The 14,749-nt window shown below is 40.4% G+C and overlaps 2 protein-coding genes across 2 annotated transcripts; both read left to right on the top strand.

The window, feature by feature from the left end:
* The first annotated feature begins 10,452 nt into the window (after positions 1–10,452).
* LOC141617713 (uncharacterized) lies at positions 10,453–12,433 on the top strand. The gene is made up of 4 exons (XM_074434879.1): positions 10,453–10,690; positions 11,269–11,449; positions 11,716–11,994; positions 12,244–12,433. The coding sequence occupies exons 1-4, from the start codon at positions 10,453–10,455 to the stop codon at positions 12,431–12,433; spliced, it is 888 nt and encodes a 295-aa protein (XP_074290980.1).
* Positions 12,434–12,448: 15 nt separating this feature from the next.
* On the top strand, positions 12,449–12,835 carry LOC141617712 (uncharacterized). Its single transcript, XM_074434878.1, has one exon. It carries the CDS (start codon positions 12,449–12,451, stop codon positions 12,833–12,835), a length of 387 nt encoding a protein of 128 aa, XP_074290979.1.
* Positions 12,836–14,749: the final 1,914 nt, after the last annotated feature.

Below are 14,749 nucleotides of genomic sequence, written 5' to 3'. Positions count from 1 at the left end.
TTGCGCAAAATCCATACAAAACAGTAGGGATCTTAAACGAGGCGGCTTGTTTAAAAGGGTCGTCTTAGGTTTCTTTTCAAAAGACGGTTTGAGTTAAAGTTGCGGCGGCTTTGAAAACGTTGCATTGTTTCCGAAGACGGGTTCTTTGAAAATCAAAATCATTCGTTTTGAATATCGAGATTTGAAAAGGGTTGAAGTTGTTGTGTTCTTGAGAACGTTGTGTTGTCCTCGCTCGGGATTTGGAATGTCCTCAAAAATGGTGTGTCATTTTCGGGTTTTGAAAGGGCCATTATGTCGACGCAAAAGTCCATTATGTCGGTGCAAAACGGTTTAAAATCCGTATATTTTGAAATCACCATTACGACAGCATGAAAAGTTTTTTTTAAAACGATTGTAAAAACCGGGTTTGAAAATCGTCATTACGACGGCATGAAAAAGGTCTGCAACGGTCGGGGAAAGACCGAGGTTTGAGATGGCCATTATAACGGCGTATAAAGGTGTTTTGAAAGTTTAGAAATGACATGGAAAGACTTATGATCACATAGCACATAAGCACTCACAATTCATTATACTATGCATAATTCTAACATGGGTTTTGGCTTAATAAGGGTGGTTACACACCAAACGATCAATCCCCGATTTTCGAGAGGGAAACCAATCCAAACAAAATATGTAAGCTTGGTGCCCCAGCCTCGTGCACGTAGGAAGTGAATGCTCTTTAGCGAAATAAAATGGTGTAACGCCAATGGTATGCTTGACGCAATCGGGATGAGAAACGCGGGGATAAGAAAACTCACTCCGACGGGACGAGCCAATTGGTCGATAATGTAATACTACGGTTTTATGAGTCTCTGGGTACTCTATCGAGTGGGCCTTACTCTGTCGAGTAAGGATATTTTGGATTTTAAAATAGTTTCTGTCTGTAGGGTACTCGATCGAGTAGCCTTGGTACTCGATCGAGTAGAGAGCACTCGATCGAGTATGTTGGCCACTCGATCGAGTGGCTCGGTTTACGGGTAATGTTTTGTCAGGTTTTGTTAATAATGCGAATTAATATATAAACCTTTCTGTCACTTTCATAATACACTTTTATCAAACCTAATTACTCCAAAAGAGATTTCAAACTACGTTCTTCGCATCGTTCGCATTATTGACAAATCCAGGAGCTTGGGAGGTCGAAATCTATCGTTCTTTACATCCTTGTGATACTTGTGTCGAGGGTAAGATCTGCGTACCGATTTTATAGTATTTTATTAAAGTTGTTTAAACCCTAATTTGGGGAGTTGGGAGTTTTATTGGTTTTTGTGAATGTTAGTAATTGTGTGATCACATGTTAGGAGGAGAATTCGTAGAGGAGGCTTTTTGATAACAACTGTTGAGATCGTCTGATTGTTTTGTATTCCCGGTAGGGTTTCCCTACTCAGTATTATTCACATATGTGTTGGTTGTGGTCTATGTTTGTTGAGTATTATCATACGAGTATTGTGACGGTTGTTGGAATTGTTTACTGCTGGTTGTTATGATTGGTTGTATTTGTCTGTGGTATTTGGGGTGCATCCCTGGCTGAGTGGGGTCACTTGCGGGAGTGGCTTCACGCCCATTATTCGCCTTTTGTGGAACCCGTCACAGAAGGGATGTGCGCATTAATGGATTTGGTTTATTCGCTCTATGGTATGAGCGGGGCTTAGATGGGAATGGCTGCGGTCCCCCACTGGCGGAGTGGAGTAACCTATTGCGACGGGTACTCTGGCAGGACTACACACTCTAGTGTGTAGTCGGTGATGAGGAGTTGATTGTGAAGTTTGGGTTATGTGACGATTGAGATATGTTGGTTTCTGTCTTATAGTAGTTGTATATGTATGATTGTGTGAATAGTACTGACCCCGTTTTATTGTTTTAAAAACTGTGGTGATCCATTCGGGGATGGTGGGTAGTTGTTGAGCAGGTATGAGTCGAGAGATATGGGCTAGCTGGGATGTGTCACCTTCAGATGATAGAGTCTTTCGCTGTAGCTTGAGTATTTTATCAGACATTTGTTTAGTTGTTTAGACAGTTGGATTCTGAACATGTAAACCGTTTTTGGCAGTTTGGTTTTGGATTGTATTCACTTTAAACTTTATACTATTTAAACGTTGTTTCTTTATTGTCTTTTGGTTATCATTGCCTCGGGAAACCGAGATGGTAACAGCTTTATACCTGAGTGGTCCTGGTAAGGCACTTGGAGTATGGGGGTGTTACAGATAAAGGTTAGGTTGTGGGCCCGGACAAGGAACACGACTTATGACCGTAATATCAATTAATGTACTTCAACCAAGACCTCGTTCAAGTTTCACCATCTAGGGATCGCAAAGACACAAGTCTCCTAGTTTTCCCAAGCGGAGTCACCAGTCTGTGGACATGGGCCACTTACACGCCAGTCTGTGGACATGCAACAATTGGAAAGCCACGCTCGGTGAAGTATAAATGCTTTTGACACGACCGATTTAGATCGGTCGGTTTCGTCTCGGTGAAGGTCTCGAAACGATTGCTAAAGATGTTCGGAGTCGCCACCAAGCAATTATGGGATGCCTGGAAACCGTTCGAATCTACTTTGTACCTCGGTCAATCGAAGCAAAAAGCAGTGCTTGACATAGGTACTAAAGATTAGGAATCGTCCCTTTAAACTATTAACCAAAATATTATCACCGAGTCACGGGTTAAACCGTCATGTGATGAAGAGCCAATGGTGAATATAATTCATGGTTAAAAATTATCATAAAAATGATTTGAAATATTTGAAATGGTAAAAACCGATTACAAATAAGAAATGAAATGGAGGATAGATGAACTAAAACACGTTTGAGTTCTGACTGGGGATGCCTAAAGAGGCGTGAGGTTGGTAGTGGTGACTACCAGCCTCTGTCTCCAGTCAAAACTCGGTTTTGGCTCGATCAATCCGTATTTTGGATCATGTTATGCATGTTTTATCATGTTCATGTCATGAAAACATATAAAAAGAACATGAAAGAAGACGATTAATTACACCCTCATACTTACATGCTAGGCTGCTTGACGAGCAATCGACAAAGTGTAAAAACTCGTGAGTCGGAATACTCGATTTACACCGTTTTTGTAAAATATGGAGTGTTGCTTTGCTTTAGTGATGGTGTAGTTGGTCAAAGTGGTAAGTCAGTGATTTAATGCACGATGACGGTACCAAACAATGTGTAAGGCTTGTATTTTCAATCGGTAGGTCGAAAATACGTGTCGGTTGTTGACTTGAGAAGTCGAGGTCTAGAATGTTAAGGGAGAAAAGAAGGGGTGGACTCTCGCGTACCATCAAATGGTGGCATTTGAGGGTTATTTATAGAGGATTTGTGTGGTGTTATGCATTTTGGGCGACGTGGCTGTAAAAGCTGCTTGAAGAGGTGCGAGCATGTCCACGGGTCTTCGAATTGTCTTGTCACTATCACGCATTTGAATTTGTGGTTTGTTCTATCCTAGGTTTTATAGGATATGATTGTACTTGACCATCAAGTATATCGGGTATACTTAGCATGAAAGCACTGTGTGAGATGTTTTTTTGTGTTTAACTCGTTGTTAGAGTCGGGATTTGATTTTGAAACGGTTTTTGTTCCGGTGTCGGTTTTGACTCTAGTTAGTGTCATTGCGACCCCGTCGTCATGCATAAAACACTCCAGGTATTTTTGAAATGTTTTGAAAATGTTTTCCTTTTCAAAATCGTTTTTTAAGTTTTTCGACGCATTGTTATATAAACTCTCGATCAAATGTAGCGATTCCTAAGCATGTTGTAGTCCGATAATCATCGGGTGTTTGTTAGGGATTCAACAGATACCGGGTATCTACAGCGGGTCTGGTCGACTCGACGTGCCACATCAATTTGCCCCAGACAGGATGGCGTCTGAGCTAGGCGCCTGAGTGTATTTACCCATAGGCAATTTCGTGGGAGTCTCGTCGTTGCAAATATTGTTACACCAGGTGGAGGTTTAGAGGTGGTCTACCTAATCCTCACGCAATCTATTTTTAAATGCCTTTGGTAAGCAAGTTCACGGGTATCTTTGAGATTTTTCTGCCGCGTTTCGCTGGTTAGGGTTATAAGGAATTTGGGGCGTGCAGTTCTCCTAATGTCATAGACGAGGAGGAGTATTGTGCCCGTGAGTAGGCGGCCAGCCGAATTGGACGTGTCGGTCACCTCTCTAATGTATTCTCTGGTGGCGGAACGAGGAAGGTGAGGTGACTTCGGAGCCCGTGAATCCTGAGTGGGAGAATGCTTTGGATGAACTTCCTTGTGGTCAGAGTCAGCAGGGGGATGCCCGTAACTGAGTAAGTATGGCATTCTTGGATCTTCCCTTTGGATATCGGAGGTCGACCGTTGTGCAGGCCGAGGGTATACGGATCATTTTCGAGACTGCTAAAGATGAGGACTTCAATGTAGCAGAGAGGAGGTTCGTCGAGATTAAGCTATACATGTCCAAGGCGGTCGAAGCGCATGTGTTGCTGGAGTCCTACTATAGGAGTTTTTGTCTTATTATTTGTAACAGACTACTTCATGTACTTAGGATTCGAGTTGCTTCTTCTGCAATCTTTGTACCTTCATCCTTTTTGCTCGTGAGACATGAATATAGAGTTTTTACCCTTTTCTGGATGCCGCATGTTTATAAAACGATTTGTCTTACTTTTTCTTGGGGAACACTCTCTAGAGGCTCCCTGAAGTTTACGTTGTACCCTCTTGTTTTTGTTGATGTCGATCAACGCCGGTAGTGATATGGTGATCAATCAGTTTGTTGGCGATTCGTGCCCCTGTCTGTCGAGCAGTTCTTCACCGTCTACTATTGGCATGCTGAACCGATCCCCGTCTCCTCGTGAGTTGTACCGTACGGCCGTTGTGGAGCTTAAGGTGGATTTGTCCGACCTTAGTTTATCCGGTAGGATCTTTCAGAGATAGGGGCATTCGTTGCAGTACATGCTTCGCCGCCTAAGGGTTAGTTTGCCCCTGGGACATCCAACAGCGACCTCGATCAAGAAACCGTTGTAGCATGGTTCTGAAGCTGGTTCGGAAGTATAGGGCGAAGTTAAAGAGGCCTCTGAAGTATCGGGTTGGTCAAGACTCGTTGGGCCGGTCGTCCGCCTCTAATTCGGGGGGGGGGGGGGAGGGAGCTCTCTAGAATCGGCTTCCTCTCGGACATATGGCTAGCTCTCCATAGAGACCTTTGGCAGGAGAGGAAGGGTCCTGCAGTTTCTTCGGGAGGCGAGCTCGAACCTAGTTTTCTAGATGACCTCCTTGTGTATTCGCTCAGTAGATGCATGCGTTCAACCCCTTTTTTTATCGGTTGATATGCTGATTGTAGATCCGGCTTCTTTTCCCCTGGGCCTTTCTTAATTCAGTTTGTATTTGAACCGGTAGCCGGTTTTTTGGTTCTTTCTTACACGTGTCACCCTCCGATTCCTCAGAGGATTCGGTAGCGGTTGACTGCCTTTATTCCATCTTTGGCTTTTCCTATAAATAGGAATGTCGTCGTTGATAAGTCATATTTATATACATTTATATGCCTATCCTTTAGTTGTTTTGAGACGGTTTTGTGCTTCTATATGATAATTATATGCCGTTTATATTAGAAATGTCGATACTTCCGCCTTTTGGTGTTTTAATGCAGATTGGATGCATTCGTGGAACAAATGATTAATATGGAGCACCGCGGAGTCGGTAAAACGGGGCACGAAAGGATTAGCATAAGAATCGAGAAGGAAACACAAAGAAAGGACACGAAGAAAGGCTATGGCTGAGAACACTCGAACAAGTGTCTGAAGACTCGATCGAGTCGTGATGGTGCAAGTACTCGATCGAGTGTCACAATACTCGATCGAGTGTTTACTATTTCCTGCTTTCTACGAAACTTCCTTAAGTCGATTTATTTTGTAAGATAAATAAGAAGTTCGTAGATTATTATTAGGGTGAAAAGGGATCTAGGTTTTTTATAAGGGGTTTAACTTATTGAATTAATTTTTAAATTACTTTTAGTTGTTGTTCAATTGTTGTCCTAAATCTAGTTGATTAGTTTTGGCCATAATTTGTTTACTAGTCTTGCGAATTAGGATTATTGCCAAGCGGGTTAAGACTAATAAAAGCTGTGACAATTGAAGAAACTAGCTTAATTATAGCGACCGCATGTTAAGTTTAGTTCTAAAGGGAATATTTGAGTCGACCGATCATATGACCTTAAAAAACATAACTACTCAATTAATGTAATACTCCGTATTTTTAATTAATAATTAATAATTTATATTTATAATAAGTGAATAAATAATAAAAAGTTGTTGTCGTAAAAAGAAAAGAAAAACAAAATAAGCAAATACGACGGAGTGGGGAACCGTGTTAAAACACGTCTTGGACCGTGTATGGCCACGGTTGGACCGAGCTTGTGGGAAGGTGGTATGTGGTTCGGGTGTTACCTATATACTAAGATATTTCCATTATGTTAATATTAAAAGCACTTTCCTAGAACCTTCCAACTACATATACCAACTAATATAAATACAGACCCTATGCCTTACCATCATATTTATTCTTCTACAAAAACTCAATACATATAATTGTGAGGAGAGCTTTTGTAAGACAACTTTAAGACGAAGTTTTCATCTTTCGCTAATTAAATTGTGGTAAGTTATCTAATCGCCTCATATCAATTATTTACGTTTGATCTTGACAATACCCGTGAGTCGTTGACCACCGTGACCGTGGAGGAGGTCGTTGACCAGCCATTGACCGACGGGTTTGACCACCGTCGGGTCAAGCGTGTTATGGAGTCGTGTTTGTGACGATGTTTGCGGTATTATTTTGGGTAGTTTACATCTTAAATTTATTAATAAGATTAGTTAATAATTATACATAATTTAATTATTTGTTTAGGTGGTGGAATTGTTGAAGAAGCTTTTTGATTGTTTTATTGGTTGAGAAGAATTGCTAAGAGGTAGGTTAACTACTCAACTATACTATATTGGTAATTGGTGAATTGTTGAAAGATGATTATTGCTGTAATTGTTGTCCTGAGCCCATCGTCGTAATTGTTGTCTTGAGCATATTGATATGATTGTTGTCTCATAATCTTATTGTTATCATTGTTGGTTGGTTTTCTACTGTTTGTTGGAATTGTGAAAGAGGAATGGCAATGATTTGAGATTATTTGGTCGATCACGCACGGGGATGTGGAAGAGTCGTGGTCCTGTACGGTTTTGGTAGGCCAGGCATGGTGGCATTAGGGGATGTGCCGTGGACCTGAGTAGTACACTGTGTGGTGTCAGTTGTGTTGCGTGGTTGGTTATGGCGTGTGATGTGGCACACAGTTGAGCCATGTGTGACGGTCTTGGTCGAATTCTTGATTGTAACGTTTTGCAGGTTATCGTATTATTATTGTTGTTTAGTTATCCTACTCAACCTCGTGCTTGACTGTGTATTCGTGAACACCTGTGATGAACCAAATATTGGGGAGCAGATTGATTTCAGGTTAGCTTGTGAGAAGTGCTGGATGCTTAAAGGGGGAGCTTGGGACGAGATTATCACTTAAGTCTAGAGATCGCCTTAATTCATTCAGACACTAGTTATTTTATTTCCGATGCAGTTATTTTAAACGTACTTTGTAATATTTATTTATCTCGTTGGGATTTTGTAATAAAGTCTTTTGAGGCACTTTAATTTACTCGTCTTAAAGTAATTTGGTAATTGTTTTTCTTTTATACTTACTACCTTAGGCAACTGAGATGGTAACACCTTTATTTACTTGAGAATGTCTTGCTAAAGGCTCCTAAATAAATGAGGATGTTACAAAGTGGTATAAGAGAGAACGTTCCTAAGGCCTAATCAAATGAATTTAATGAACTTAGGATGAGTATAATAAAATGAACCCGGGGTAGAAACTGTTTAGGATCCCTCTTCTATGTTAGAGAGACGTCCTTGATCTGGCCCTTCTCAGTTTTGAGCTGGTCACCTCGAGGAAGGTTAAAGAGAGAAAAGGGTTGTTAGCGTGGATGCTTTACCTTAAGGGTCTTATTGGGTCCTGATGTTGCGAGAAGCACTAATTTTATTGCAGGATGAGAACAAAAGGTAAGAAATAAAGACAATAGGCGTGTCGCCTATGTGACGATTGTGTTGTGGTTGAAAAAAAAAATTTGAGCTTGATTTAAATTGTGGCATGACTACGCAGGGAAATTTTCTTAACATATCATGAAAGGCATAAACTGGAGAAATATAAATTGCTGAATTATTGCATCTTTATATGAATTGATTGAATATACGTGAACTACATGTTTAGTAGCATTTCATGTCTAGAGATATGCGGTATATGTTGCCCTAAGCCTGTAACTATAGGATTATGAGATTCCATGAATTAAAGACTAAACATGTATCAAGAATAATTAAATTGGAAAAAGAAAGAGGAAGATCGTGGGTGCCGTACGTCACAGGTGGTTGGTCGTGCAAGGCCAGCTCGACCAATCACATATTCTTTTGTATGCATGGATTGTATCTTATACCTTATACCACAAACTTGTTTAGAACAGAAACTTATGTTTCTTCTTTATTCTTATAAGAACCCAAATGGCACCAAAGAGAGCTACATCCACAGCTATGACACAGGAAGAGATTGACAGGCTCATTGCAAGCAATGATGCGTTGACTGCTGCGTTGAAATCGAAGACTGCGACGGTGGATCCTGCTAAGATATGAGTGCTGCCATTGCTCGTCATAATCCAATGAAGTACGATGGACTTGGCGAACCATCATTGCTGGGAGATTGGTGTAGAGAGTTCGAAAACCTCTTCGAATTGTTGGACTGTCCTAAGGAGATGTAAGTAGATCAAGCTGCTCACTACTTGAAAGGAAAGGCTGGATTGTGGTGGAATCACAGTAAGACAGTGATCAGGGAGACGTGGTGAAGGAGGAGAAGAAAGATGAGGGTGAAAAGAGAAAGGTAGAGACCACTAGTGAAGGGACTGGAGGAAACAAGAAGCAGAATTTCAATCAACACCATTCATTTTCTATCGGTGGAGCCGTGAGTGGGGCGGTTTCGGCCGTAGCGGAGTGTCAGGTGGAGCGAGAGGTGTGGACAGGCCACAGTGCTATGGATGTAGTAGGTTTGGTCATAATATTGTGGAGTCTAGGACTACTGCAAGGAGGAACAATATGAATGGAGGATTTGGTAGGGGAAATTTTAATGGATTCAAGACACCAGCACCTAGCTATGGAAGCAATCGTTTTAATGGATCATGGAATAATCAAAGGGGCTATAACAATAACAACAATTTTCAGAATTGCTTCAACAACAATCAAGGCAATAGAAATGGAGGGAACCAGAATGGCACCATAAAGCAAGGGACAACGTCGGCATCTATAGTGCAGGGCGGCGTGAAAGCAGTGGTAAGTTGTTCATGATAGGGAAAGAGGCTACTGAGGGAGATGCACATGTGGTTTCGGGTACTTTTCTAACCAACTCTAAACCATCTTATGTTTTATTTGATTCGGGAGCAACCCATTAATTTATATCGAGTGACCATGTTAAGGTGTTGGGATTGGTTGACCCAGTAGTGATAAAAGATGAAGTAACAATACCTTCTGGGGAGTCGATATCTTGTACCCATTCATATAAAAACGTAATTATTCTTATCGGTGAAGTTTTATTTTCTATGGACTTAATAGAATTTCCATTGGGTGGTTTGGAGATTATTTTGGGGATGGATTGGTTGAGTAGAAATAGAGCTTTTATAGATTGTCATCAAAAGAAAGTATCTTTGAAGGGACTGAAGGGAGTAAGAGTGTCTTATAGGGGATTTCTGGTAAGACCAAAAGTGAAACTTATATCAACAGTTACCCTGAAGTCGTGTTTGAGGAAGGGAGGAGAGTTGATATTGTGTCGTGTAAGGGACATGCGTGAGAGAGTGAAGGGCGCAGATGAGATTCCAGTGGTGAGTGAGTTTCAGGATGTGTTTCCGAAGGAGATTCCAGGTTTACCTCCAAAGAGAGAGGTTGATTTTAATATTGAGTTGAAACCGGGGACGGGACCTATTTCTAAAGCACCATAAAAGATGGGGCCTAAGGAATTGGAGGAAATAAAGAAACAATTAGAGGAGTTTTAAGATAAGGGTTATGTGAGGCCAAGTGTGCCACCTTGGGGCGCACCAATTTTATTTCTTAAGAAGAAGGATGGGAGAATGAGATTGTGTATAGATTACAGGGAATTGATCAATGTGACGATTAAGAATAGATACCTTTTACCTCGAATTGATGAATTATTTGATCAGCTGAGTGGAGATGGAGTTTTCTCTAAGGTTGACTTGAGGTCGGGTTACCATCAATTGAGACTTAAGGAAGAGGATGTGCCTAAGACTGGCTTTAGGACGAGATATGAGCACTACGAGTTTGTAGTTATGCCTTTTGGTTTGACTAATGCACCTGCAGTATTTATGGATTTGATGAATAGAATGTTTAGCCCTTACCTTGATCAGTTTATCGTTGTCTTTATTGATGATATATTGGTGTACTCTAAGGATAAAGTGGAGCATGAGAAGAATTTGAGGATCATGTTACAGACTTTGAGGGAGAATGATTTGTATGCTAAGTTGAGTAAGTGTGAGTTTTGGTTGGATAAGGTAGCATTTTTGGGACATTTGGTGTCAAAGGAGGGAATGTCAGTTGATCCAGGTAAGATTGAGGTAGTGTCTAATTGGGAGACACCGAAAACCGTGGCTGATGTGAGGAGTTTTGTAGGGTTGGCTGGCTACTAAAGGAGGTTTGTGAAATATTTCTCTAAAATAGCCAAGCCTTTGACGGCTTTGATGAGAAAGGAGAACATGTTTAAGTGGGATAAGAGTTGTGAGATGGATTTTCTAACCTTAAAGGAGCGCTTGGCCACAGCTCCTATCTTAGCTTTACCTGAGGAAATAAGGATTTTGAGGTGTATACTGATGCTTCAAAGAACGAATTTGGGTGTGCGCTAATGCAACGAGGGAAAGTGATAGCTTATGCTTCGAGACAGTTAAAACCATTTGAGGAGAATTATCCAACGCACGATCTAGAGCTAGGGGCGGTCGTGTTTGCTCTTATGTTGTGGAGGCATTACTTGTATGGAGCTACTTTCAAATTATTTTCTGATCACAAGAGTCTTAAGTATATTTATACTTAGAAAGAGCTTAATATGAGATAAAGGAGGTGGATAGAGTTGATTGGAGATTATGACATATAGATACTTTACCATGAGGTGAAGGCCAATGTGGTAGCAGATGCTTTGAGTAGGAAGTCGCTTCATGCCTTATGTTTAGCTATGTCGCGGGTTAAGTTGCAAGATGATTTATTGAGAATGGGAATTTGTGTGATAAGGAAAGGGGATTCAGTTGGGGATTTGACTATAGAGCCGGAGTTGTATGCTGAGATCAGAGAGAAGCAGAAAGTGGAGACCAGAAAGTGGAGAAGTGGCGCACGGCCGTGGAGGAGGGTGTGCCATCATGATTTGTCGTGGGGATAGATGATAGTTTGAGATTCGATGGGAGATGGTGTGTACCTGATGATGAGAAATTGAAGAGAAAGATTTTGGCTGAAGCACATTTTACGCCATATTTTGTACATCCCGGAGGAGACAAGTTATATAAAGATTTAAAGAAAACATTTTGGTGGCCTGGGATAAACAATGAGGTTGCTGAGTTTGTTTCTAGGTGTCTAATTTGTCAAAGGGTGAAAGGTGAGCATAAGAGACCACGAGGGAAGGTAAAATCTTTAGATGTGCCTGAATGGAAGTGGGAAAGCATTTCCATGGATTTTATTGTTGGTTTGCCTCGCACTCAAAAGGGCAATAATATCATTTGGGTAATAGTAGACCATTTGACTAAGACGGCGCACTTTATTCCTATGAAAAACACGTGGAGTAAGGCTGAATTGGCTAAAGCTCATATGAAGAATATTGTGACGTTACATGGAATTCCAAAGGATATTGCTTCTGATCGTGATTCAAGGTTTATTTCTATGTTATGGCAAGAGTTGCAGGAGTGTATGGGTACGACTTTGAAGATGAGCACTGTATTTCATCCAGCTACAGATGGACAGACTGAGAGGACTATTTAAACTTTAGAGGATATGTAAAGAGCTTGTGTTTTGGAGTTTGGACGTTCATGGGAAGAGAGGTTAGATTTGATAGAATTTTCTTATAATAACAGTTATCATGCTAGTAGTCGTATGGCACCTTTTTAAGCTTTGTATGGAAGGAAGTATAGGAGTCCAGTTTGTTGGGATGATGTCACTGATGTCGTGACATTAGGGCATGTGTTGATCCAATGGATGGTTGAGCAAGTACATATGATTAGACAGGAGATGAAAGCTGAACAGGATCGACGGAAGAGTTATGCAGATTTGAAGAGAAGTGAGATTGAGTTTATGGTGGGAGACAATGTGTAATTGAATGTATCACCAATGAAGGGTGTGATGCGGTTTGGCAAGAGAGGGAAGCTGAGTCAGAAGTACATTGGACCTTATGAGATTTTAGACAGGGTTGGTGAAGTGGCATATCGTCTTGCGCCACCACCAGCTTTGGCAAGAGTACATAATGTTTTTCATGTTTCACAGTATAGGAAGTATGTGAGTGATCCTGCTCATGTGTTAGCAGCTGAGACATATGAGATGGATGTGAATTTGTCTTATGAGGAAGTGGCTAAGAAAATTTTGGACAGGAAGGCGAGAAAGACTAGAAATAGTGGGATTGCTTTGGAGAAAGTTTTATGGTCTAATCATAATGTAGAGGAAGCTACTTGGGTAGTTGAAGCTGAGATAAAGGAAAAGTATCCTCATTTGTTTGTGTAAGGTATGTTGGTTACGAGGACGTAACCTTTTCTTTTCGGTGGTAGAATATCACACCGCTTTGATTTTGGTCATTTATTATAATAATATAGATAAGCTTGTGTATCGTTTATCGTGTGGTTGCTTGGTTCGGGTAGTGTGGTGTGATGAACTTCAGGACGAAGTTCTTTTTAAGGAAGGAAGACAGTAATACTCCTTATTTTTAATTAATAATTAATAATTTATATTGATATAAAGTGCATAAATAATAATAAGTTGTTGTCGTAAAACGAAAAGAAAAAAAATAGGCAAATAAGACGGAGTGGGGCACCATGTTAAAACACGGCTTGGACCGTGTATGGCCACGGTTGGACCGAGCTTGTGGGAAGGTGGTATGTGGTTTGGGTATTACCTATGTACTAAGATATTTTCATTATTTTAATATTAAAAGCACTTTCCTAGAACCTTTCAACTACATCTACCAACTAATATAAATACAAAACCTATGCCTTACCATCATATTTATTCTTCTACAAAAACTCAATACATATAATTATGAGGACAGCTTTTGTGAGACAACTTTAAGACGAAGTTTTCATCTTTCCCTAATTAAATTGTGATAAGTTATCTAATCGCCTTGTATCAATTATTTACGTTTGATCTTGACCATACTCGTGAGTCGTTGACCTCCGTGACCGTGGAGGGGGTCCTTGACCAGCTGTTGAGCGACGGGTTTGACCACCATCGGGTCAACCGTGTTATGGGGGCGTGTTTGTGATGATTTTTGCAGGATTATTTTGGGTAGTTTACATCTTAAATTTATTAATAAGATTAGTTAATAATTATACACAATTTAATTATTTGTTTAGGTGGTGAAATTGTTGAAGAAGCTTTTTGATTGTTTGATTGATTGAGAAAAATTGCTAAGAGGTAGGTTAACTACTCAACTATACTATATTGGTAATTGGTGAATTTTTGAAAGATGATTATTGTTGTAATTGTTGTCCTGAGTACATCGTCGTAGTTGTTGTCTTGAGCATATTGTCATGATTGTTGTCTCATAATCATATTGTTATCATTGCTGGTTGGTTCTCTATTGTTGGTTGGAATTGTGAAAGAGGAATGGTAATGCTTTGAGATTATTTGGTCGATCAGGCACAGGAATGTGGAAGAGCCATGGTCCTGTACGGTTTTGGTAGGCCAGACACGGTGGCGTTAGGGGATGGGCCGTGGACCTGAGTAGTACACCGTGTGGTGTCAGTTCTATTGCGTGGTTGGTTGTGGCGTGTGATGTGGCACACGGTTGAGCCGTGTGTGACGGTCTTGGTCGAGTTCTTGATTGTAATGTTTTACAAGTTATCGTATTATTATTGTTGTTTAGTTATCCTACTCAACCTCATTGTTGACTGTGTATTCGTGAACACCTATGACGAACCAAATATTGGGGGCAGATTGATTTCAGGTTAGCTTGTGAGAAGTGTTGGATGCTTAAAGGGTGACCTTGGGACGAGATTATCACTTGAGTCTAGAAATCGCCTTAATTCATTCAGACACTAGTTATTTTATTTCCGCTGCAGTTATTTTAAACGTACATTGTAATATTTATTTATCTCGTTGGGATTTTGTAATAAGGTCTTTTGAGGCACTTTAATTTACATCGTCTTAAAGTAGTTTGGTAATTGTTTGTCTTTTATACTTACTACTTCCGGCAACTGAGATGGTAACACCTTTATTTACTTCAGAATGTCTTGCTAAAGGCTCTTAAATAAATGGGGGTGTTACAATTAATTAGTTAAATCATACCCCCTGATAACTGGCCTAGTGAACTTGATCCCTAGGCTCTTTTAATATATTTGAATTCACCTTTATTTTACAACGCTATTAGTTTATAGAAATCAACAAACAATCCTTGAAGAAATTGTTACTTTTAAGACACTT

The sequence above is a fragment of the Silene latifolia genome, chromosome X, assembly GCF_048544455.1.
Source record: "Silene latifolia isolate original U9 population chromosome X, ASM4854445v1, whole genome shotgun sequence".
Classification (NCBI taxonomy): domain Eukaryota; kingdom Viridiplantae; phylum Streptophyta; class Magnoliopsida; order Caryophyllales; family Caryophyllaceae; genus Silene; species Silene latifolia.
Note: the sequence above shows the minus strand (reverse complement) of the source record. Positions and strands in the feature narration are given on the sequence as shown.

Excerpts from the sequence above, each read along its gene's own strand:
- LOC141617713 (XM_074434879.1), top strand. The coding sequence starts at position 10,453 with ATGGATTTGATGAATAGAATGTTTAGCCCTTACCTTGATCAGTTTATC. Across the intron at positions 10,691-11,268 it reads GGGAATGTCAGTTGATCCAG|ATGCTTTGAGTAGGAAGTCG; the intron begins GTAAGATTGAGG and ends ATGTGGTAGCAG. Across the intron at positions 11,995-12,243 it reads GCTTCTGATCGTGATTCAAG|GAAGTATAGGAGTCCAGTTT; the intron begins GTTTATTTCTAT and ends TTTGTATGGAAG.
- LOC141617712 (XM_074434878.1), top strand. The coding sequence starts at position 12,449 with ATGAAGGGTGTGATGCGGTTTGGCAAGAGAGGGAAGCTGAGTCAGAAG.